At 36.3% G+C, this 27,496-nt stretch overlaps 1 protein-coding gene across 1 annotated transcript in view; it reads left to right on the top strand.

The window, feature by feature from the left end:
* The window catches only part of ARHGAP15 (Rho GTPase activating protein 15), a 594,269-nt gene that overhangs the window by 392,974 nt on the left and 173,799 nt on the right, over positions 1 to 27,496 (top strand). Inside the window, 1 exon segment of the mRNA XM_008695878.2 lies at positions 11,551 to 11,628. Within this exon segment, the coding sequence (XP_008694100.1) occupies positions 11,551 to 11,628 (78 nt within the window).

Below are 27,496 nucleotides of genomic sequence, written 5' to 3'. Positions count from 1 at the left end.
TTATGCTCCACCAACACAGAGACACTGAGAAATGGTTGAATGTGTTCTAAATTAAACTGCCCTGGTGGTGAGCAGAGATCTGCCAAAATCTTTCAATTAATCACTTTTACCTTCAGGGCAGAGTTAGGCTGAGAGTATTTCAATAGGTTTTTATTGGAACAGGGTTATTTCAGATATTAAACTATGTTGCACAAAGTAAAAATAATGTTATTTTTAAGTTGCTACTCTTGTTAAATAAAAGTTGGCAAGCCGTCTTGGGGTCTGTATTGTGTCTGTGGATTTGTGTATGTGTGTGGCTTTTTTTCTGTGCCGTAAGCCTCACTGATTTAAAAAAGTGAACAGCAATGAATTAGATGGTAAACATATTCATACAATCATTTTCATTAATAATATGTTATAAATAATAGAAGAAAGGTTTTAAATGTATAATTCTGTGCGACACAATTGAGATATTTTTTCCTACATCTTCAGCAGTAAGTTAATTAGAATCACCTGCATTTCCTTGGGTGGACACCAAATGGATTGCAAACAAAAACAGATTAAAATAGCTGCTGGAGCTCATGGCATACAGATGACAAGATTCACAAAAAGGACAACGAGGCACTGAAAATGTTCGCTTTTCAAACAATTTTAGAGGAAATTTAGCTCTTGCAACTTCTCGGTAAAAGCTGCTTGTAAGTGTTTTGCTGAAAGACTAGAACAGCTTTGTTTCTGATCCCTTGATGAGTGAGAGAAATGTTTAAGAAAGATCACTTTACAGAGAGATTCAGGCTGAAATGCGATGACTGTGATTCAAGCCAAGCCAAAAATTACAGTTCAGAATGAAAGGGGAGGGACGTGGTTTGGGAATCCATTTTCCCACATTCCTGAATCTCAATCATCCCAGCCGATGTTTTAAAAAAAGTCCAATGGAAAACAATGAGGTCACTTTGTTTAGATGTTTAAAAAAATAGGGGTGGGGGGGATTGAAAAGAATGAGAGCAAATATATGAATTTTAAATCAATATCTATTTCAAGTATAATGGGATTAAAGGCTAGACTTTATGTAACTATTATGACTTCATCACAAAAGGAGCCATTTTTCAGTGTTTTCTTCTTGTTTGTGTTGGTAAGCCTCTTAGTGCATGCCTTTAACTTATGAAGGAGTTTGTTGGTAAAATTTTTAAAAGAAAAAGCATACATGGGCATAGTGTACAGATCATTCCTTCCTAAGCTCCAAGCTTTCCTTAGGAATGGCACCTTCAGGAAACTGGCTTTCTTTCATTAAACCTGCTCCACTCATCCCGCTGCAGTGGTCCCCCACGGCTGTTTGCATTCGCTTGCAAACTGCTGGATGATAACGGCTGACCAAGTTAGCCTGTTCATTCTTATTACCCCTATTTATTTTGAAAAAACACTCTGAGCAAGTCATAATACCAAAAAATGATTTATTTACATCAGCACGATCACAGCAGAACATAACAATGGAACTCAAACATAAAAGAAACTCAGAGAATGAGATGCGATGAACCAAATACAACCTTCAACTTCAATATCTTCCAGACACATGAAGTTTTTCCTTAAGACGAGAGCTCTCACTTAATGATACTCAGAATCATTGCCCAATATTTGTCTTCAAGACTAAGAAAAAAGAGAGAGAAAGTAAAGAAAAAGAGAAACATGTAAGAGAATTTATCAAAGACTATTTCCAGGTTCTTTGCTTTCCACTTTGCAGAAATCATTTCAGTTCACTACCTTTTGTCTTGTCAAATCAAGGACGTTGGGTGTGCTAGTGAGGTTTCACAGGCAAATTTAAGGTCTCTCGGAGATCCTTACTTTGAGATACTTTCAGAATGATTCTAAGATTGATATAATTCTATAAACCATATTTGTGTCTACCATCGTATAGGCTTTATATTGTTAGGCCTCAAAATCTTAGCTGGGTTTAGACAGATATGTAAGTATCAACATGTAAGACATGAGGCACCACACATGAGGTGCCATCCTGAGACTCTCATTTCATTTTACTCAGGTATTAAGGAGGGTAAACAAGTAGATTCCACGCATATCACATTGGCATGTTGTAACTTCTTTTCCTTTTGTTTTTATCTTTATTTGCCTATCAATTAGTATTCTGTACATTTAAAAGCATGATTTTAAAGGCAATTGGCTCAGTGGTACATCTAAATGGAATACGAGCTGAATGAAATGTATGGAGGTTATATGCAAAAAAAGTCTAATGCATAAAAAGAATTACAGCAAATGGAAACCAGAATCTAGGCCTCAGGACTGATGTGAGTTTTCACAAGACTTTTTATAAACTACTCTCTACTTTTCTGGACTCTGAGAGTGTGGATGAGTCTCTCCAATTCCGACACAGTTAGTGAAATATTATGATAAGAACTAAGAAGAAATATAAGGAGAAAATTGCAGTAGTGAAAAAAGTGCACAGTGAGGCGATTTGCACATTAAGGTGGATGACTTTTGTGTTTCTGGTAACATTTAAAGAATTTGGTGTGATTCTCCTGTGCTTCTCAAAGTGTTCAATGTTCTACTTAAAAGGAACTGGAGAGATGGGAAACTAATTCAATAAACGGTTTTCCCATTTTTTTCTAACAATGTAACTCTATATAAGAATAATAATTATACTTAATAATAGCAGGGGCACCTGGGTGTCTCAGTTGGTTGAGTGCCAGACTCTTGGTTTCTGCTCAGGTCATGATCTTGGGTTGGCTCTGAGTTCAGCACAGAGTGGGCTTGAGATTCTCTCTCTCCCTGTGCCCCTTCCCCTGCTTGTGCTCTCTAAATACATACATACATACATACGTACGTGCATAAAATCTTTAAAAAATAAGAAGAAGAATACTTAAAGGTAAGAAAGTCAGCCATCCCCCACTCCCATCCACAAATACTAGTGCCATAGATCTTTTCAATGTATACATGGTATAACACAGGACCAACAAGAAACACAACTAGTAATGCTCTTAACACAGGATATTCTGTCCTTTTCCTCCCCAGTTTTAAGTTTTATCTTCTCAGGTGCTTAAATAGGAAAAACTGGTTAAGAGGTCAGGACTGGGCAAATAGCAAATATGATATGAATGAATGAATGAATGACCAATATATATGTAATTATTTTTGGCTAGGATCCTTAACAATTTTATTTCCTAGTATAACACCTTAAACGGATGCAAGTTTGGGAGGGTGGGGGCTTGGATTTAATAATGATCTTAAATACACAAGTGTTCAATGAATAGTTCTTGAAGAAAAACCAACATCTCTCCCTCTGATCCAAAATTCTGTGTTTGATACCATTTTGTCCTTAGTCCCATATATTATTTACTTTGTGCTTTTTTAGTTTTAAGACATTAATTTAAATCTGGAATTTGGTCCTTATCTAAAACACTGGCTATCTAAACAATATAAAATAATGTCACATTTATCAGCATCATAGGTCGTAAACAGTTTTCTCAGAAATAAAAAAAGCGCTCTTCTCTTAGTGACCTCTTTTTCACTCTAACATTTCTTTAAAAATTTTAGCAACAAGTATTTATCTCTTTCATATCTTAAGAGGACTACAATTCTTCTTTTCTCCATGAATCTACTTATTATAAAATATCTGGTAGATGAAAAACTCATTTTATTCAGATATAAGACATTGAAAAAAGACTATTTCCCAAATCAATCAAACAAACATAGTGAAGGAAAGTTAAAAATAATGTATAGCATTGTCAAATCACTATGTGGTGCACCACGAAACTAATATAACATTGTATGTCAACTATACTTCAATAACCAAAATTATTAAAAAAATTAGGTATTAGTATTAGTAAAAGTAGGTATTTTGTTATGATATTCAAAAGAAAAACTTACTGTGACTATTGTCTCTATAAGATTTTGTAGCAGAGATACAAGGAAGGTAGGAGAAAATATCAAAATGAGATGAAAATGTAAAAGAAAGGGCAGAAGGAGCAGAAAAAAGAAAACAATCACAATAATAAGGGGAACATTTGAGAAATCGTAAGTGATAATAGAACTTCTGTAAATATGAAAAAAGGACAGGAGCGAGAAAAATAAAAGGCAATGAGGGGTATACTTATCATGAACCCTGTATTAACATATTTCCCCCACATTAGAATTAGAGACACATGAGTATTTTAAATATTCATAATGTAATCCCAGGTCATTTATATCCCATATGACAACAGAGAAGATTATTATACAGCAGTCATCTTCACAGTCTAATGAAACTTTTGTTCTCAGCATTAAAAAGTCTATCTTTATGAAAAACAATGCAGGCCCCCATTCAAGCTGGCATACTGAAAAAAAAAAAAAAGTCTGATTCTTCTTCCTCAAAAAAATCCCAGTGAAATAATAGAAAAGATATGATGAAAAAGAAAAAAAAATAATAATGGTGCTGAAAACAGAAAAGGTGTCATCAATTGACCAGAAATAGAAATTCCATGAAGAAAGAAAGCAGATGGGATCAAACAAGTGGAGAAATTAGAGCAGAAGAAACAACATTCCCAGTCACAATAATTAGGTACAATTCTTTCCAGGGGTGTTCTAGAGAATATCCAAACTTGGAGTTGAATAAAAAGAGTGGAAATTGGCAAGAGGATAATAAATAAATAATTCACTAAATATCAGATCTAATATGGCAGACCTGGGCCCCTCTTCACTTATCCTGTACCAAGCAAGCACCTGCAGCAGCTGCTGGAGCCTGAGAACAAGTTTTACAAGGACAAAGGAGAGGCTGCTGGCATCTGAGAAAGAAGGCAGTAGAGAATAAGGTAACTCAGGTCCTCTCTATATAACAGACACAGAGTTAGATAGCTTTGCCCAGGACCAAAACAGTTAAAGTATTCCTTGTCCAAAATAAGGTCCTCCCTCTTTTGGTAATTGAAGAACTACCAGCCTACTGTCTACTCACCCCTTCACTCTACAAGAAACCCTCATTCAGTCTGCCCATGTAAGATTGAAGTCAATTGGAGGGAAAAAGGATGTGTGCAAATACAAAAATACCCACGACACACCCTATATTCTAATTAATTTGCTCTTTCAATCATAAGGGCAATCTGATATTTGAACAGCATCCATCTTAAAGTAGTTTTAGATGGAAAAGAGACAATAGAGGGAAGGATATATCAAGTAAATAATATAAGAAACTTTTCTGATTGAAAGGGCCTAGATGTGGACATATCTGATTAAAATTTTACTTCTACAAGTTTAAAGAGAAAAATCCTTAAAAAAAAAAAATCCTGAAAGAAAAAGCAATTGACCTACAAAGACTCAATGATCAATTTAATAAAAGACTTACTAGCAGAGATGCTAGAAGATAATGAAACATTTTTTCAAAGTTAGAAAAGTAGAAGTTTATGAAGATCGAACAAGTGTTTAAATCAACAATTCATTATGCAGCAAAATAAAACAGTAATTGAGATGGAAGAAATAAGAAAATATATCAATCACATACTTTTATGAAAACAGAAATCTTAAAAATAAACCTGAGAGAGAGTAACACTGGAACACAAGTAGTTCACTGTGACCTTGAGGGGCTCTGTCCAATATGGTAATCACAAAATCACAGTATTTAAAATTAAGTAAAATAAAAATTCAATTTCACTAACCACATTTTCAAGCACTCAGTAGTCAGCTAAATGCAGCCAGTGGCAACTGGCTTGAATAGGTAGATAGAACATTTCCATCATCACAGAAAGTTCTTTTGGGCAGTGCTTAATTTGAGGAAATGAAGGAACCTACAAAAGAAGAGAACACATCAGGTCTTGACTTTTGGGAGAGCTCCTTTGTGAAGCAAAATTTTAGTGTTGAACCCAATCACCCTCCTTTTTTTTTAAGTAGCAGTTAATATTGAATTATAGGTGAGTCACAAAATATTTATAGAGAATAAAATAAAATAATCTAAACTCTAAGAATACAAGCAATAACGTAGAGGATAAAATTGGAGCTATGAGGGAGAGAAGGGGAAGGAAGAGGAAACGCACTAAGTTTCTTATTTTTCTATAGCACAGAGGTAATTTGATTTAAGAAATAGAAATAGAAACAGGCCAATGTAACTAATAATAACAGAGAGAATACATAGGAACTATGCACTAAACTCATTTTCTTTTCTAATAGGAAGTCAATAAATACCATTCAAAGTTAAATTAATGAACAGAAATATGACACATTTAGATGAGTAACAACAAAAAGAACTAAAACTGAACTGCTAGCAATGACTATCTTTGGCTAGCAGGGTGGGGTAGATACAATATTTCTGTATAATATTTTGTGTGGTTTGATTTTCATTTTTGCCCAAGAAGTATATCTGCCTCTATAGCGAAAAAATCTATTCAAAATGGTTATTATAAAGTCATAAAGTTAACATGTAGAAAAATATTCTTGTTTGACAATGAGAATTGTGTCAACTCTTTCCTAAATTAATCATTCTTGAAGGATGGGACTCTCACAAGAAGTTATTAACAGTTAAATAAAGCCAGCAAATAGATGCAGCATAAATACCAGTCATTGAGACAGAGCAGGAATCAAACTTCGAGTTTCAGATTATATCCTATTCTCTCAGTCATTGAATTTAAAGTGTGAGAACAAATAAGTTGGCGGTAGAAGGTTGGAGACACTCAATTTAGGGGAGGAGGACTAGTCTGAAAGGCACATCAACTTCCCTTCATGTTCAGCAGTAGACCCAAGCAGGACCTTCAGAAGGACCAAGAAAGAAATGTGCAGCTCTCTTTGGGGGCGTTCTGGGTGTTTCTGTACTCATTGTTTTTTGCCAGAGGGAAAAGCCAGAAGACCAAAGAATTGCGAGAATGACTCCTCTTGTGGTAGCTCTGGCCTCCCAGGAATTAGGAAGTGCCATAAATCTCAGGAGAGGGGCCGTTTGCGCAAAATTCCCAGCCCACATTTCAGACTCCAGGGGTTCAGATACATTTTGTTATGTTCCAGAAAAACAAGCAAGCTTTTGGGGCACACCTCACAACCAGGCTCAAATTCTACATCTTCGTGGTTTGCCCATCATCCAAGCTACCAGAATGCTACCTAATCCACAGTTTGCAACTATTTTTAACAGGTTCATCTGCATTGTTAGAAACTGCCTGTATTTTGGCAGATAAGCCAGTCAACTGTGGAAACAGTGCTGGTCTCTTAGATTTCTTTTTGGAAAATGTCTCAGATTTATAGTGGGAATTACTCATGACAGCTGCATTCTTTCCACTGGGGTTAGACCACCATTTGGTCTAATAACTCCTAATTGTGTGTCTATCCTACTCTAAGCTTCTTCAGAAGAAAAGGGGGGGGGGAGCAGGGGAGAGAGATTTCTGAAAGTCTCCTATAGCAATACCCAGTGACTTCTGTCAATGGTAAACACTGTTTTGAAACTTAAGAAGATCAACTGATGATGAACAAATAAGTGACCTTTTGGTGAACATGGATTTCTTCGGAGAATTTTTCATTACTGCCATTAATACCAGTTTGATATTAAAAAAGAAAAAAGAAAAAGGAAAATGACTTCGTTTCACCGTGTTCCCAAAGTATTTTTAGCATAACAAGAAAAGTTCTTCTCAGCATCCAGTCATGGTATTTTCTTGAAAGAAGTACCTTTCAAAGTAATTTTTTCTCCAAACTTTACCAAAGCACAACATGGGTACCTTGAAGACATTGCACATTTAAAAATCATACGAGCTCTAATTATATTTCCAAAATAAGTAGTTTCCAATCCAGCAAGGATAATGTGGTCATGAAAAGGATGTCCAAATCCACCAATTTACATTGGTTTGGTTTGGCATAGCTTTCAAAGTTCTTGGAGCAAAAAGAGGATGGCACGTGAGTCATTGCAATTTGGGTAATAATTCCTACGACTTTGGGTTTGCCACTCTGTGAGGCATTCAGGGGAAAACTAATCAACTTCAAGACTGTACCTATATAATTTATCACTGCTAAAATTCACTGATATGTTCCAGATTATTTTGCAAAATGTAATACCCTCCTTTTTAATATGTACTTTGTCATTTTCACTCTATTTATGTAATTTAAAAAGTATGATAGCAGGGGAGCAGGAGCCATTTGAAGCAGGAGCCACTAATGCCAGAGACTGCTATCCTTCACAAGATATATGGTGTTGATATCTCTGAATCTAAAAGGCTTGGAAGTTGTGTCAAGTTAGATTCAAATTGCATCTAATATGTTTTGCTTTACTCCCTCTTACTTTCTGGTTTCTATCTTAAGCCACAAAGCAGTTTCTCTGCTGTGTCTTAGTTCTACAACCACAGTGGTGGCACTGGTCTGAGTTACGCTCCCTGTCTCCATCCCCAGCCCTCCCTCCTTTTATCCCAGAAGAAAATTGGGTTATTAATTTAGGATGAGGCTGCTTTGTTTAAACAGTATAGTGTTTTCCAATTGCTCAAGCATAATATATCCAACCCATACTGCTCTTTCAAATGTTTTTGATTACCCAACTTAAAAAAAAAAAAAGAAAGAAAAAGAAAAAAAACTTCTACTGGAATTTATGAAACACCGGGGCGGGGGGGTACTTCATATGTTGTAACTTAAAATTTCTAGAAAAGGAAAAGAAAGTTTTGGATCCTGGGTAATTCCGGTAATTGAAATTCAGTTTACAACTCTAGACAACATATGCATTTACAATAACACATAAAATAATTAGAAAAGAAAGAGTCCCAGCTTCAAAATAGAAATGTGTTTAATTTTGTACCTTGAATAAAGAGATATGCATATAAAATAAAACTTAAATAAGGTCCTTATTTGCAATAAAAATTCATTGACACTCAAGTAACATCATTTACTACTGACCTCTGATAAGGGTCCAACTAATTAACAAAGCAAAAATTGATTTTAAAAATAATTATATAGTAAGTTTTCTTGTTTGCATTGTAAGAGATTTTAAGCAACATTTCATCGTGAATCATTATTTTAAATAGGGCTAATTTCACCAATTCTATTAAAAGCATATTAAGATTTCTCACTTGGGGAATGTAGGTCTGCATATTGCATCAATGTTTCTATTTACTAAAATATTCTTTTTCTCAAATTCTTTGAAAGAAACTGATAAGTCATGGGAAAATACCAGACCACCATCATTTGGTGAAATTTTGTCTGTTTGTGGTGGCAAGCAGGATGACATTACTCACCAATCATGGTTTTGAATGACCTTTGTCTAGTTCCAATTCCAAAACTATTACCAAAAAGGCCCCAAACTTGCCACCAGAAAAAATTTTCTACAGATAACAGGGAGCCACTGAAGGTGATTTTAAAGAATTCTGAAATATTTTCCCTAATAGCTACATGTTCAGAAAAAATTAAATATAACCCCAAGAGGGAATACACTGAAAGGGACATATGTACATGAAAGTTTTAATATTTTTAAAATCTATTATATTATTTAAAATTTTATAGGTTAAATCTAGGTGCCAAGCACTATCTAATGACAAAGCAAGAAAAGTAATGGGTAATAAATTATAAAGTTTTGGGCATATGTTTATAAACTGAAGACCAAAATGGTCACATACTAAACCTAGGAGTTACATATTAGAAAAATTTTAATTAAGACGATTGTTACATTTCATTTGTCAAATGCACATTGTACTTAAAAGCAAACATACTGGAGTGTTAGCCTTTGATTAATGGAGCTATTTTGTGCATTAGGAAGAAATAATATATGTGATTTTTATAAATGTATGTGTCTTGACACTCATACGCACTAATAGGTGTCCAACCTCATCTTAATTCCTCACAAATTCATAATTCTCATGAAGGGACAAGGACAGTGATTTATTATTAGATTATTCTAGAACTACAAAACTCAAACCAATTAATAAATTTGCTAACAACTATTCCATCATATTTATATTATTCCAAATTGCTCTATAGTTGATCACATGGAAGGGTAAAAGTCATGAAGATGACTAGGTGGGCAGAGAGAATTTATAGGAGAGGGAAAATACTTTGTATCATTCTATGATGATGGATACATGTCATTATGCATTTGTCCAAACCCATAGAATGTACAACACCAAAATGAACCATACTGCAACCATAAACATCGATTATGATGCATTATAGGCTCCTCAATTGTAAAAATGTATCACTCTAGTGGGGGATGCTGATAATGGGGGAGACTATGCATCTAGGAGGGACAGGAAGCATATGTGAAATCTCTGTACCTTCCCTTCAATTTTGCTATAAATTCAAAAATGCTCTAAAGAAATAAAGTATCAAAAAATAGTGAATGATTGTTTTGAATTATACCATCAATGCCAGTGTTCCAAGTTATGCTATTCTACCTTAAACTATTGATGAAATATTTTGCACAATAGCAGAAATGTTCCTACTGTAAAAGAGATCATTTCATGTCAGTAAAGAGCTTTACAAAGCCCTTATTCTGTTATATTATGACAATAATTTCTACCAACTTATTTAATACTTAGGATTGTGAATTACAATGTTTAATCATGGTGCTATGCCGTTTCCTTAGAGAAACAGCTGAGATAGTTGGGTGGTACCCTCATCTCTGGCCTCTCTGAGGGCCTGGACACATCAAGGATCATACACACTTGACATTAAAAGTATGTCATTCACATTCCTTGAGGACAATAATAGTGTCTCAATAAGTGTTTCTCTATTTTCCTGTTTCCTCATTTTTCGATAACTTGGTCATGGAAATAACTACATGCTATAAATAGATGTGTGGAAAACAAGTGGTTGATTATCCAAATCCACTGCCAGAATAAGTCATTTTGAATTATAGATGACCAGTTTTAAAGTACTCTGAAACTAATCTCGGCATTTTGTCAAAGACTTTCTTCTTTATTATCCCTCCATAACAGAGTACCCCCATTACCTGTAATATACTAGAGATTATCAAACTAGTTATACATCTGGAATAGAATTTTCTTTTGTAGTTTAAAATAATTAGACCAATGCATGTTATGTTATGGGATTACAAGAAAAAAAGAATGGAATTGAATCGGATGGGACGGGACAGGACAGGATGGAATAGAATAGAATAGAATAGAATAGAATAGAATAGAATAGAATAGAATAGAATAGAATAAGAAAGGAAGGGAGGGACGAAAGGAAGAAGAAAGGAAGGAAGGGAAATTCCACAAATGCCTTGGGTTGTTTCCTGTCCAGAAAGGGGCAATAATACATATGTGAAGATTCTTCTCCTACCTATCACCTGTTTAATTCCTATGTTTTCCTTGGGACTGAATCTTAACTATAGTGTAAAATCCAACACTACCTATTACTCTTCTATGATTCAACTAGATTAAAAAACTAATGAAGTACTGTATGGTAACTAACAACATAATTTAAAAAAAGATTCAAATTTGTTGATGATTGACTATGACTGAACTTTATGATTAGTTTGTTGAAATTAAACTATTGAAGATTGCTTGGTTTAGAACACAGAAATTTGTCTTCTCTATGAGGAAAGGATATTTGTTGTTGATTTACTATTACCTTCTTTCCCACATTTTTTTTCTTTTACCATCTCAGTTCTTTTATGAGCAAATATAAAACATGCCCTTTTATTTTCAGGTCTAGATGTTGATGGAATATACCGAGTTAGTGGCAATCTGGCAACAATACAGAAGTTAAGATTTATTGTCAACCAAGGTAAGTGATTTCTTCACTTCATTTTTTTCAGTCGTTTCATCTCTAATAATATTTCAGACTCTGTGCTCTATGTATTATGAATCTGTAATAATGAAAGTTGTGAAGGGAACAAGAGAAATTTGAAGAAATGAAACTATTATCATCAGAGAAGTAAGAAATATCCAGTTTACTTGGGGATTAATAGACTAGAGAGAGGAACCAACTAATAGTTTATGTGAAATAAATAATTAGTAGAATATGACAAACAGAAAATGAAAAAAAGAATAGTAAAAAGGTAAAAGAAAAAAAATATCCTAACGTTGAAAAACATTACTGGCATATAATAGACACAGAATGCATGTGAATTAATATTGATTAAATGAATGATGGAAACATAAAGGTCAAAATCACAGATGTTAGAAAAATATGTAATAGGTAAGTAAGAGAATTAAAAATTAGGAAATACATATATCATCAAAGAATTACAAATTAAAACAATAATGCGATACAACTAAACATGTATTAGGATGGCCAAAAGCTAAGCCCCTGACATCACCAAATGCTGACAAGGACCTGGAGCAACAGGAATTCGCATTCACTGCTGGTGGAAATGCACAATGGTGTAGGAACTTTGAAAGATAGTTTGGTAGGTTCTTATAAAAACATATTTATAACCTACTACCCAGCAATTGTCCTCCTTGATATTGACCCAAATGAGTTCAGAACTTGTGTTCACGCAAAAACCTGTGCACAAGTATTTTCAACTTTATTCCTAATTGATAAAGCTTGAAAGCAACCAATATGTCCATCAATAGGTAAATGGATAAATAAACTGTGGCACATACATATAATGGAATATTATTCAGTGTTAAAAGGAATGAGATATCAAGTCACCAAAAGACTTGGAGGACCCTTAAATGCATATTGCTAAGTGAAAGAAGCCAGTTTGAAAAGGCTACGTACTGTACCATTCCAACTCTATGACATTATGGAAAAGGGAAAACTATGGAGACAGTAAAGATCAATGGTAGCAAAGGATCTGGGGGGAGAGGGGGATGAATCAATGAGCACAGCGGGGTTTTAGGGCCGTGTAACTATTTTGTTTGATATTATAATGGTGGATAAATGTCAGTATACATTTGTCAAATCTATGTAATATACAACACTAAGAGTGAACCTTAATGTAAACTATAGACTTATTTAGTAGTAATGTATCAGGGGCACCTGGGTGGCTCAGTCAGTTAAGTGTCTACCTTTGGCTCAGGTCATGATCCCAAGGTCCTGAGGTTGAGCCCCAAGTTGGGTTCTCTGCTCAGCGGAGATCCTGCTTCTCCCTCTCCCTCTGTTGCTCCCCCTGTTTGTGTTCTCTCCCCCTCTCTTTCTCTGTCAAATAAATAAATAAATGAAATCTTTTAAAAATAATAATAATAATGTATCAACATTAGTTTATCAATTGTAACAAATGTACCACACTAATAAAAAATATTAATGATAGGGGAATTTTGTGCTGGGGTAGGGGGTAGAAGGGGTATATGGGAACTCTATATTTTCCATTCAGTTTTTCTGTAAACCTGAAACTTCTCTTTAAAACACTATGAATTTAGAAAAATAAAAATAAAAAGTAGAAAATGTTCTAGAAAACGAGCAGACTGTAACATCTTAAGTTGCTTAAGGATAGAATACTGGTTGAAATATCTGTCTCTGCAACAAATCTCTATACATCTTAAAAGTACGACTTGAATCATCTTTGTCTTTTCTGCCCTTAAACAACAGTAGCCCTTGGGTGTGCATAAAGGGAGGTTTTAATTAATATTTGTTGAATACTCTGTGTGTGTGTGTGTGTGTGTGTGTTGCAAATAGGAGAAATATTAATACTGAGATGCATTAAATTCTCCAACAGTTTAATTTGGGTTGAACCATCCTTTAGGTGTTGACTGCAATACTTCTGTACAGTGCATGATTTTTATTTCTGAGAATCTTTGTAACTGAGAATCTCCTCAGCTCTGTTTGTTCACTAATATGAACCTTTATGTTTCATAATTACTCTCCTTCCAAGGCAAAAACAGAAGCAAAAACAAACAAAACATTATTTAAAAAAATGCAAAACCAAAAAACCCCAGAACTTAGCTTTACCTCATTTATTCATATTGGCCCCATTGGACTGAACCAGAGTGCCCCTCTGTGAGTAAAAATTGGATAAAATAGGCCCAGCCTCATTTTCGTTCCTGCTTATATCCAGCTAAAATCATTCTTTTAATATATTTCATACTGAAGCCATATCCTGATTGGGATTCTAGACAGCTGGGCAACACATTTCTTCTACAAAGAAGAAATCTCAAAACAGAAGCCATGCTAGAAACAAACACTAGTTGCATTTCCTGCCTTTAAAAAAAATTATGCTCAGCAGTTTGAAAAGGCAAAAAAAAATCTGCAATGAAAATATGAAATCTGTCCATCTCATCTTTTGCAATCCAGACTTCAGCGTCCTCTGAGGCTGTGTAACTGCTCATGTTTCCACGAGAGTTGACAATGTAAAGCTGGACAGAGGCCTGAGTTGGTATCTGGTAGCACAGAATTGTCAGTAAACTGTCTCCCTGGTTTATAGCACTGTCACAATGCAGCATGCTCAACACAAATTATGCTACATTAGGACCTTTGATACTGGCGATTTCATCCAAGTTGTGTTGTGGAGTTTTTTGAATTAGATGATAAAAGAATGCATATACAGGCCTGTCTCAAATTTTGCTAATCAGATTATCCTTTGAATGAAATCTCTGGAGTGGACCCATAACTTTGGTGCTAACACCATACCTTCCCCTCCATCTGTACACTGGCGCCTAACAGCAGAGCTGACTTAGAAAAGAATCAGTGCTGGGTACAAAGAGGCTGACTGTGTACATTGTAGCCTCCCTTCTGTGCATGTGTGTGTGAGCATGTGTGAGTGCGTGTGTGTATGTGTGTGTGCAATGAAATAAAGTGGCAATGAGTGATAGATAATTCCATGAAAAGCATAAAGTGATATGTGAATGCAATAGATTCTTTTTTGTTTTCAGAGATGGAACATACATGATTTTGGCATACTCCCTTTGTATTAACACCTTTTGTCTCCTCCATGTTCACATTCCACAACATTTCCTTTTAGAAGGTTCTAAATATACATTTTAAAAATGAACAAGTCCTACCCACCATTAGGCTAGACAAATGAAAACTGATTTGGGGGATTTTCAAGAACAGTTCAATTGCAATTTATGTATTTCACTAACTTTCTTGAATGCTATAATCATCAGCAATTCTAAATACACCAGTTGAATGATTCAATTTGTTTTGGTTTTCTGTTTGACTCACTAAATCAGTACGAATTGGATACCCTCATTATACTTCCAGATCAGATGGCATACAAGTTAAATTCAAAGTGATCACTTTTGAAAAGCATGTTCTAATTATAACTAGTAATGATGATAATAATCATGATAATTATTATTATAAAAGTAGCTAACATATTTTCATAACTTACTATGTGCCAGGCACTGTACTAAGTGCTTTACTTATGTCATTTAATGTAGTGATTTCTACCATCCCATACAATAGGCACTATTACTGTTCCCATTTTAAAGGTGAGGAAACTGAGGCTCAGAGACGTTAAATAATATCCTAAGGTAATAGTAATTCAAGTAAGTGAAAGAGTTAGGACTAGATCCCTGGTGCCTCTGACTCAGAGCCTTTGCTGAAAGCCACTGCTGCCACTGGGCGTTTTCCATTCATTAATTGTTGATTACCTTCTTACAAAAGTGAGTATCAGTCTTTTCATGCTACGCGTACTTGTTAGTCACTTTTTGTGTTCACCTGCTTTCCAGTGTTTGTAAGTGACCAGTACTGTCACAGGAGTTTGGCTAAAAGAGGTCAAGAAAGAGAAATGTGGAAGAAAATGCCAAACATCACAGTTACGAAGAAGGCTGGCATTGCCTCACTCTGTAGGACTTTTATGTATCTGTGTTTTGACCAAGAAACTACTTTAATACAATACTCTGTTGTAGCCTTCAGCAGTCATTGAGAACTCTTGATTTACTGGGCCATCGGTGCATTGAATAAGCAGTGCTCTGCCTTGTTTACTGTATTTGGTGACAGCTCTCAGTGACATTTTGCTGATGCAACTCCTCCACTCTAGGAGGGCATCCCCCAAAAAAAACTGGTCCATGACCTTAGATGTCAACCTGTCAACAGCCTGTGACACTGTGTTGATTCTTCAGAATGATCTGTGACCTGATGGTTTTCTTGCTTGGGGGTACTTCTGCAAAGGACCGACTTCAGCATCGAGGAGGCTGCAGAACTGTCTTGAGAACTTTTGACAGTGGGTCTTGGAAATCCCACTAGGTTGAGTTCCCCTCCTCCTGACATCCACATTCTGGTTTCAGCTGCCCATCCAGGCTTATTGCCCAAACTCCAAATTCAGTTCAGACTCTCTTTCGGTACTGCTTAGATGTTCTATTTCACCCTTTAAAAAAGGGACAAGAAAGACTGGCATCCTTTTTGGAAAATATCGACTATGAAGCTTCCCAAACCCATGAGCCAATGGGAGAACTATGAGGCAATGGGGGAAGAACCGAGTGGGAATTTTCCAGACTGGCGTTTCTTAGTACACAGTAACAAATATTCCCTCTAACCATTTCTCTGAACTAGAGGAAGTTACTTCCCACCAGGATTTTAGACATGTTTTCCATATATAGGAAAAAATTTAAAGGAAGAATCTTAGGGACACCCTCCTTCACTTTTTCACACCCAGAGGAACAAAATATATAAATGCTATAAATCTACATGGCCAAGAATCTTAATTGGGTGTGTGGGCGTGTGGGTGTGTATGTGTGTGTGTGTGCATATGATTGTGCGTGTGTGTTGTTTTAAATGGGAGAGAGGTTTTTTTTTTCCCATTAATTTACAGTCTTGCACTTTGCATATCTTTATTCACCCAGATCTTATTGGCATAATAATCCAAATTAAACATTGGCTTAAAGAGATGAATTTGCTTATTTTGAACATGCTAAGAATAAGCTCCATTGAAAATAAACTATTAGAGAAACAATTTCGTGTTACCAACTATATCTAAACTACTTTTATATAGATTTGTACGACAATGCCAAGCAAAGCGTTAACTTTAGAGCTACCCCATGCTTTTCATATTATTTGCAGCATCAAAAATTGAATAAAAGAGGAGAGAAAGAATGTGAACAATTGGCAGTTCTGTTCTTATAAAATAGCCCTTGTATCAAGTCCATTCACTTTCCTGTTACGTGCGTTTATATTGCCCTCTTCTTATTTTTAAAACAAGGTATTTCCTTAAGCCTACTTCACTCTGACTGCCAACCACAGCAACAACAAAACAAACTGTTATTTGCTTTATCCCATTCCGCAGGGCGGTTTTTTGGTAAGTCGAATCATTGATATTGCACCTTTCTGGCTTCCATGTGACAAGATTATCTTTTAACAATGATTTATTTTTCCCATTAAAGCCGAAAAGATCACTTGATCATAAAAGGGCAGACTCTAACATCGTTCAGGGCTTTGGAAACTTTCTTAAACCTAATTTTTCAGCTACATGGAGTCAGGGAGCTCAAAGACTATTGATGGCAAAACTTGGATTGCTTTCTAGCTGCTTAAGAAAATGTATTGTTATTTGTAAATAAATGAACGGAAGTCAAAACAATAAGCTCTTCCCATTCATACACATTTATATAGTCTTGAGTTTTTACACGATATTCTTTTTTTTAAAGATTTTCCTTTTAAGTAATCCCTACACCCAGTGTGAGGCTCGAACTTACAAACCCGAGATCAAGAGTCACATGTTCTACTGACTGAGCCAGTCAGGAGCCCCAGTTTTTACACACTATTCTAATAACAACTTGATGAATACTTCTAGTATCTAAAATACACAAATTCTGGCTACTTATTTCAAAGCAAAATTATATCATACGTTTACCGTGAGTAATATTTTATAATTTGTTACATGCCAACCAATCAGAAGCCTACCTAACGCTGTGGTGACACAAAGGCAGAGACCGTCCAGTGGAGAGAGAGCGCCGAGTGGGAATCAATGGAACTGCTTCCTTACCTTGCTTCCGAGCTATTTGTCAGTCTAATGGAAATAATTGTAATTCCTTTGAATCTCAGACTCTTTATTTCCAAAATGGGAATAATAAGGAAAATGTGAGGACTTAAAAAACTCTGAATCAGTCAAGTGATATTTAGTACGAACTTTAAGATGTTAGACGAGGGGCGCCTGGGTGGCGCAGTCGTTAAGCGTCTGCCTTCGGCTCAGGGCGTGATCCCAGCATTCCAGGATCGAGCCCCACATCAGGCTCCTCCGCTAGGAGCCTGCTTCTTCCTCTCACACTCCCCCTGCTGTGTTCCCTCTCTCACTGGTCGTCTGTCAAATAAATAAATAAATAAAATCTTTAAAAAAAAAAAAGATGTTAGATGAAATCACATCAATACAACTTACTTTTTCTTAATACAAGCATGATACTAAATATTAATAATCAAGTATGGTTTTGGGCTTCCACATGATTGAATTTTCTTTGATGATATTATGATTCCTTTTCTAGGAAGAAATATAAGTATGGGAAAGCTTTGGAGACTCCCTGTCATCCAATAATTTGTCTCACTAATCAAATTCATAGGATTTGGGGGTTCCTGAATACAAAGGAGAAATTTAGTTTTATTTTATCAATAGGCTTTTGGGAATTGCCCAATTCCATGTTCATGAGAGAGGGTGAGTAAAATCTACTGAAATTTCAAGTCTTAATTCAGTTATGGCTTTTCCATGTAGGTTTGGCCATTGAGTCCAGAAATTAAATCAGTCAGTTATGCAATGGCTAGTCCCCAAGGAAACCCCCAAGGATATTTATAAAAATCCATCATCATCAAAAATCATCATCATCCCCAACAGAATTAAGTAATAAAAATTAAAAATTAGTGGGGAAACACAACAAGCTTACCTCTGCTCTTAACTATTCTTGATATCACTGGTTGTAGACACGGACTACATTTCAGAACTATATTAGTTATCCACTGCTGCATAAAAATATTACCACCTGCTTAGCTATGTAGAGCAACACACATTTATTATCTCCCAGCTTTTGTGGGTCAGAAGTCTGGGTATGGATTAGCCAGATTCCCCATAAAGTTACTATCAAGATGTGGGCCAGGGGTGGGTCCTCATCAGGAGGCTCAGCTTGAGACAGGTCTGCTTCCAAGCTCACGTGATTACTAGGATTTAGTTCCTTGTGGTTTGTTGGACTCAAGACCTCATCATTATTGGCTGTTGGCCAGAGGCCTTGTGGACCTCTCCATAGGCAGCTTGTTTCATCAAAATAGCAAGGGAGAGCAACTAGTACCTAAAGCAGAAGTTCTAATCCTATGTAAGATAACAATAAAGGTTATATCCCATCACCTTTGGTGCCTTCTGATGGTTAGAATCAAGTCACAGCTCCTATCCATACCCCAGGGAAGGGGATTATACAAGGCATAAACACAAGGAGCAGAGGATAACTGGAGATCACGTTAAAGTCTACCCCAAGAATCAAGTTGGGGAGCTTTTAGAAATCAAGATTTTGGAGCCCAGTCATAAAAATTCTGATGTAGAAAGTCTGGGTTTGGAGCTCTATGTATGTATTTTAAAAGAAAAACTCCCCGAGTGAGTCAAGTGCAAAGCCAGGTTTGGGAACCCCTGCACAATATCCTGGTGATTTTATGCTGGTTATCTAGACAAGCCATAAAACATACAAGGTTTGTATTTGAGTAAGGCAGAAATAGACTACGAACCCCTTTTTTGATAAAATTTCTAGTGATGAGAGATTTTTCTCTTTGACTGTTGATTGATGTAATCATGCTCACTAATTTTTATGAACTCTGAGTCATAATTTGGAGTGTAACTAAAAAAATGCCATGGATAAACATGTATGTTAATCGTATGATTAAAATTACTGATATTTTTTTACGACTACAATATTTCCAATGTAGATTCTAGAAGAAATTAAAAAGAAAAGATGTTTTACCTAAATATTTGCTTAAAAAAGCTAGAGTAAATAATATTTTAAAATGTAACAGAGTGATGCTGACGCTGATGCTGTTGCTAGCTAGCATTTAACTGAGAATCTACTGCATGGCGGCAACGGAAAATTGCTTAGCTCTCACCCTCATAAAAGTCTGCAAGGTAGATAAACTTTATGATCCACATTATTCATACAAGAAAATCGTGGTTCAGAAAGATTAAGTAACTTTTCTAAGGCTGTACTATTAATATGTTTTGAAGCCAGACAGTGAATTTGTTTTAAACTTTCTCCAAAGAATATATTGCTGAGTGCTGGATTCAATTTACCATGGGGGAAGGGGCAGAGAGACATATTCTTCTTTTTAACATCAAAGAATCCAAAACCATGTCTTATTATAATACTATACTTTTTGGTGTCCAGTCTGTGAAACCCTTTTATAAGAGAAAACTTTATTTAAAGGATCCTTTTAATAAATAACTCCTAACTGCCTGTGACTTCATCAGGAGGAGTAGGAAGTTTGATTCATCACTGTATCCCCAATATAGCAAAGTGCCTGATACAGTATGTGGACTGAATAAAGATTTGTTCCTACATAATAAATTGATGAACTTTTAATACAAACCAACTCCACGACAATATTCATTGATATGTCGTGTTAGGTTCTGTTTCTTGGGTGTCTCAGTAAAGAAAACTCAAGCTATATTTTACATTATGTTTTCTCCCAGACTCTTATAAATGAGCATTTAATTTTAGATTGGATAAAAGAATCAAGGGACAGAAATGAAGAGTGAAGAAACCTGTATCCCCATTTTCTGCCTTCATATGACGAAGTTTAGGGAGATATGGCTTACCCTTCCTTCACAAAGTATGTTATTAGCAATTAGGCAAGTCAGGAATGAAATTGGGAGAAGTCCTCAGACCCATCAAGTTCATTTCTTACCGGGACCTTGGCTTTTGTTCCTGTCTACCTGAAATGTACTTCCTTCAGCCTCTGACAAGACTTTCTTTTCAACATACAAGTCATCTTCTCCACAAGACTATCACATATGAAACATGTGGCTCCATCCTACCCCCCATCCCGTCACTTGCCATCCCAGTATCTTGTTTTCTTCCAAACACATCCTTTCTGGAACTGCAGGGCTTCTTTGTCTGTGGCCTCAGGGCTGCCCTTCCCCCACTATACTACAGCATCTGCATGAACAAGACAAGACCTTGCCTGTTTTGGTCACCCAGCTCTTAGGTACTTGGCACATAATCCCCTTTAAATAAATATTTGTTGACTAAGAATGCATTCAAGAATTGAATGATTAATGAATAATGTTGGATGATCAGTGACGGTTAGAAGAAAATCTTCAGAATTTATGAGTCTCTGTGCAACCAGTTCAATGAACCATATGCTTGCCCCGTCTCCCACCTTCACCTGAAGTCACAGTCTGACTGTCCAACATGGACCACGTAGGAGAGGCTTGGCAAAAAGAGGAGGCAGCTGTCAAGCTGGGAGACCTGATCCAGCCCTAACAGCCTGGCCCTTTAGGCCAAGAAAGACTGTCTGAGTGGCAATGGATGACTCCCAATCCCAGGTGGTACAAAGATCACATTGAGGACTGTCGCTTGCTTATGTGAATTTCTGGTGTGAGCCCTCTCAGGGTCATTGCTTGTTGCCAAGGCCCTGCCAGCTCCGTATCAGTCTGACAAAGGACACCTTGGGCTCAAATTGCAAGTGACTGTCCTAGACTTGCCATGGCTCAAATAAAGTAACACAAACTGCAAAGTATATGAGAAGAATCAGGAAAGGAGCAAAATTAGCTTAAAGAATAAAATACAGCTTTAATCTGCCTAAGGAAAACTTCAAATGGAGATTTAGTCATTCAAAATTATTTGTTGAAAACTTCCTATGAGCCAGGCTTTCTTCTGGGTACTGAGGAGAACCTTGGGGAATCAGGCTGTGGTGGAGTGTTATTTTGGTGTCAAGAGATTGATAATAAGCAAATACATGAGATGCTTACACGTTATGTCAAGAATCGAGATAGTGGTGTAAGAGAGAATAACTGATGAGGATAAGAGAAAATGTCCTTAGATTGGATGGTCTGGCAAGGTCTCTTTGAAGAGGAGCCATCGGAGTGGAAATCTGATCTGATAGGAAGGAGAGAGGCATGCAGAGATTGGGGGGTGGGTGAGGAGCAGAGCAGGCAGCGAGAAACTGGTCCCAGGGAACGCGGGCTTGTATGAGATCAGGACATAGAGGTCAGAGAGATGGGCAAAGCCAGTCCAGTGAGGCCCTTGTAAATCAAGATAAGAAGTTTTGTCTTTCATTCTAAGTCACTGCAGTGCAGGAGAGGTAGTTAATCAGGAAATGATCTGATATTATTTATGTGTTTTTTTTTTAAATCATTCTGGCTGCTATGAGAAGAATACATTTTATAAAGCAAGAGTGGAAGCAAGAGAACAGTTAGTAAGCTGTTATAACAGTTCAGTTAAGATATAATAATGGTAAGGGATTTCTATGAGATAAACTCCATATTCCAATTTATCTCATTTTCCATGTGCCTTTTGAAAATTTTTTTTTTTCCAATAAGCTGCAATGAGAACTCCTGAGCTGGCTCAGGAGTTAGAAACCCCAGGTCAGTTTCCATATGGCCCTTTACTAGCTGTGACATCGTGCCCAAGTCACTTACCCCTCCCAGGGCAATTTTCTTATCTTTAAAGGAAGACTGTCCATTCTCTTGAGATGAGTTAGTCAACATGAGATAATGAATACATTACCTGGAAAATGTTACACCATATAGAAATGGAAGTTTTATTGAAATGTATCCCTCACAATCATCCTAACGGAGACACCTATTATAACCAAATAAGGTATATCATTTTTTTTTAAAGAAAAGAGTATTTGACAAAGGGCTAATCTTATATCCTTCTTGGATTATTTAAATGTCACTCACATTTTTCCTGGATTACCCCAACCCATAGGAACTCTTTTAAATCCTATGTTTGTACTTTCAAGTACTCAATACACAATAATCACATTATTATTACTACATAATTAATATATATTAATATATAATTAACATATATAATTATTACCATTATTATTGTATATGTGTGTCATATATCATTAAAGTATGTATATATCATATCTCCTCAACACACTGGACACCACTAAAGAGCAGAGCTCATGTTTTTTAAGTCTATCTGTCCTACTTCACCTCAAAGAGTATCTTGCACCTGATAGAATCTCGACACGTTTTAATAAATTTATTGATTAGATACAGGGTTGAGTCATTTCCTTTAAAAAGAAGTTGAGGCATTTTGTACATGTTAGAGATCAGTCTCGAAAGGACTGTGTTACTGTGTATTACTGAACTCTGTTTCCGAAACAATGGCAAGACATGCATAAAATGTTAAAAGGTGCTGGTGATTTTTATTATCTTCCTTTTTTCCAAACTGTTTCCTAATTTCCTGCAATTAGCACATATATCTTTTGAAAGGAGATTTGTTTTAAGGAATTAGGTGAATCTTCTTTAAGAGAATGGAGTTTACTCCTTAGAACATACCAAGAGAATGTCAGTACATCAGTTCTCCAAAGTACTTTTAAATGCTGACTCACTAGATCTTTATAAGAAGTCTATCCACTTCATGGATGAATAAAAGTCCCTATGAGTTTAACTGAATTGCCAAAAGTTGCATTCGTTCATTCAGTGTATCTTTCGAGAAGGCACTATGTGTCTCATGGTACTCTAGAGACAAACTGGAATGAGAGCCTCGCTATGGTCTTCCAACATCTGGTCTCCATCACGGAGGCACTCAGGGTGAGCAGGATATCCAATAGTCTACTCAACATAATGTCTGGAAATTTCTAAAGGGCCCACTGGAATCATTTTGCTTAAGTAGCAGTCTTTCTCTTTACACCATATCATCTCATATTTTACATTCCTCCAGATTGTTTGTCTTTTTGTGGCCTCCTCGCTCCCTGTTACATTTTTCCTTAGTGAGTACCCTGCTGTCCCTTCTTATTAATCTGTTCCTTCTGTGTTATCACAGCCATCAAGGATTCACTTACTGTTCTCTGCTCTTTCTCTGAAGTCTGTTGGGATTCACTGTCCCATCAGCGAGAGGGACTGGAATATGTATGTACATTACTATTTGATTGGTTTCAATGGAAAGAGAAGCATATCTGTCTATTCGAGCAAGACGCACGCCATCACTGGTCTTGCTGACTGATGAACTCACCTCCTTAAGACACATCTCATGATTCCTGGAATACATCTCAATAAGAATCAGCTTCTTTTCTACCTCCTTCCCCTAGCACTTTGTGCCTGTGGTTAACAGGGGTTTTCATCTATTTAGCATCAAATCTCTCTCCCTTCCCCAACCGCGAATGCTGGAGGGTGAGATGTACCTCACAGTTACCTGTGGGTTTCCCATCATGTCCATTGTGTGCTGAGCACTTTATAGGCCTTATAGTCCCTGTTATTTCAGTCAAGAGAAACATGTGTCTTGGCATCAGCATTGCCTGTTTTAGCCCCAGAGATCTAGCTGAGTTGAAACTGGGCTCAGTTGTCACTCAAAGTGTACTTCAAGAGCGTTTCAGGTCACCCTGCCCTCATGCCTGATACCTTCAAGATGTCAAGTCTTAATAAGCCCAATTTCTCCATACTCCTACCCAAAGCCCCCACCTCCTCCGTTCCTTCCCTCGCTCTCCCTTTTCCCTCACCCACCACTGAACTTCATCATTCCCATCTGCCAAGAGACTGGCCAACAGACAATCTGGTGACATTCTGTTAATCTGAGGGTTCTAGCTCAGGCTCTCTGCTAGTCCTGGGAAGCGTAATGTAAGGGACGTCCTATACTCAGAACAATAGTGAGGATATCAAGTTTTTACATCAGGCATCTCAAAAAGTAGTGTTGACCCAGCTTAAATCACACCACTTGTCTAACTATAAATCTGGCCTTGCCTGAAGTTTTCTTTTTATGACTCAAGAAAATGTTGTATCTCTTCTATGTTTATTCTTACTTCTGAATTAATGTAGCCCTCCTGAATCCTAAAGCCAGGTGTCTGAGATCACTGCCCTCACTACTAATCTGGTTTCCTAGGAATTCCGCCTAATTAAAATTTTTTAAAAGATACAAAACACAAAAGGCTGTTTAAAGAGCCATGAAAACACTTTAAAAGTGAAGCATACTAGCTACATAAATTCAAACCTCCAAATTACAAAAATGGAAATTCAAAAGTGGAAAGAAATACTTCTAGATATCTTTATCTGTTCCTTTATACCACCTTGTGTGTTCACAGAAGAATAATATTCAGGTACTATTCACTTCACTAGGATATGAACAGAAAATGCTAACTACAATGCAGCTTCCTGACTCATAAGTCTGTAACTGGTATTAATGAACTTTTAAAATGCTAATTTTCCTGCTTACCCCAACAGAAAGACGCCTTAAAGCAAAATCTCTCATTTCTTATCTGCTAAAAGCAATGTGTTTGCATCCCTTACAAAATAAAATGGTTGAACTAGGGTTTTTGAATGGTTTAAAGTTTCAAGGACTTCTCTTGTTCAGTTATTCTTGTAAAGAAAAGAAATTTATAAAATCACATGCCTTAATGCTCCCTTTGCTAGAAAATGGAAATATTCCCAAATATGTTCCACTGTAGGAAAATCAAAAATAACATGTAAACTACAAATATGTTAGCCAATTGAGAATATTTATTAACTAAATAATTTAATAATAAAGGAAATGCCTACTTGATTAATTGTTGCAGAGTAAAAATTACAATAAAACTGTCTTGATCAGTGCTTTGCAGAAGCGCCATTACTGTCTGTGCAGTTGTTTAACAAGGATTTAATTGGAAAGATAAGTGAATGCACATTTAAAAGTATTGTTAATTTGCTTTATAATCACCCCATCCTTCACAGTATTGACAGCACAAGGCACAAACCCCTTTCTGTTTTACAAGTATTATTTTCCATATGTGCACAATAAATTCTGAAGCAATAATTGGAAATTTTATGGGTTCCAACATACCTAGTAGAGTGGGTTTAGAGGTGCACTCACTCTCCCTTTGTAAGAGGTAACCCAGTTCTAGTTGTTGGAAGCAAGTGACAAATCTGATTTGTATATTTCCCCCATTCACCACAGATCCTCATCATATTTTGTCCACTTCTACAAAAAGTTGCATCTCTTATATTTTATGTCTTATAAAATCAAGATGGAAAGGAGGAAAAAAAAGCCTGGATTATTCTCAATTTGTGACTGTATTATTTTCTCAAAAATGCATATAAACAGTAGAGGTACTAGCCCAGGATGGTCTCTAGACTACACGGCTGTACCAAAACACCATTTTCTGAAAATTGTTATGCCCGAACATATGAAAGGATACAAGGAAAGGGGCAAAGAACATCTTCAGTGCACCATCTCTCCTTGGACAGTCACACATGCACGCACACAGACTCTCCCCTCACCTCACACACCCCTTAGAGTTTGGAATCATCTGCTCAAACATCTGATCAGTGTATAAGTTTTCAAAACAGCATGAGTGTCATGCCTCGGATTTCTGAGAAGTGGGAGCCTTGATGACCAGGTTTCCAAAACCCAGAGAGCTTCCTTATTATTGAGAGTCCAAACCCGCTCTAGAAGCAGACCATTTGCTTAGTCCTGCACCTAGACAGAGCCTGGAAAGGCAGGGTTCAAGTGCATTATTTGCTAATTCTGAAGGAGCCACCCTCCCCAGATTTTACTTCAAAAAAGAAAAAGAATGAAAATAGGAAGCTCATCTTGATTGTGAACTATAATTGAACCTCTTTCAAAGGCAAAATTGTTCCAATTGTCTGTTATCTCTCTGCTGTTAAAGGCTGCCCACCTGATTGTGAGGAGAGTGGAGACAGTCTTCAGAGTGTCTCCTATGAGTAGCATTAAAACCCTGAAAAGATACATGGAACATGCTTAAAGTCCCCTCATCCATGCCCCCATCCTTCTAGAATTGGAAGAAATACCTTTAACTTTGGTTAACTGCAGATGTTTTTTTGTTGTTGTTGTTTTTCTGTAGACAGCAAACGCTTCAATTATGTAAGCCTAGAAGTTCTTCTGAAGAAAATTTTCATTAGAATCTTTTTCAGTAGAAACGCCTTTGCCCTCTTGATAAAACACATTGCCTCATATATTGGCATGGGAAAATTATTTTTATCTTTAATTTGGCTATGCCTCTAAATCTCTAAACCTCTCGCATTTACATTAGCTTTTATGCTTATAGAGTAAAATAGATATATATTGAGTTTCATGTGTCTAGAGATTTGCCAATAAATGCTAATATTCAATCATTAATAACAACTCACTAATCATGTGACAACTTTTTTATTCCTTCCTACATAGATATAATGAATAACATACATAATATTTATTAAAAAGAAATAAAAATAAGTGTGTACCTGTGTGTCCCCGTGTTCTCTCTTTCTGTATATGCATACATACGTACATAGATATAGATATAGATATGGATATATGAAAATTCTTCCATGCATGTTTCACTCTCCCTGTCTATGTACTTGTATGTTATGAAAATCAGACACAGGCACACATAGACACACACTTCAAGGATGATTTTTACTTCTTTTTCAAATCTCTCCATCAGAGGCACGAATCGTAAAACCATTTGTTTCGGGTGAAAATGTCTTTGGGACCAAGACCTTTACATGCCCCATTTCAACTAGACAGAGCTGAGGCTGATGCAATAACGAAATGTCCAGCTGTCCTTTAATTAACTGAAATGAGGAAAATGGACTGTTTTGATGTGAGAATCAGGATTCTGTGCGGGATAATGGGAAGACGATATGTTTCCGTGCCTTTCT

Source organism: Ursus maritimus, unplaced genomic scaffold (genome assembly GCF_017311325.1).
Source record: "Ursus maritimus isolate PB19 unplaced genomic scaffold, ASM1731132v1 scaffold_1, whole genome shotgun sequence".
Lineage (NCBI taxonomy): Eukaryota > Metazoa > Chordata > Mammalia > Carnivora > Ursidae > Ursus > Ursus maritimus.
Note: the sequence above shows the minus strand (reverse complement) of the source record. Positions and strands in the feature narration are given on the sequence as shown.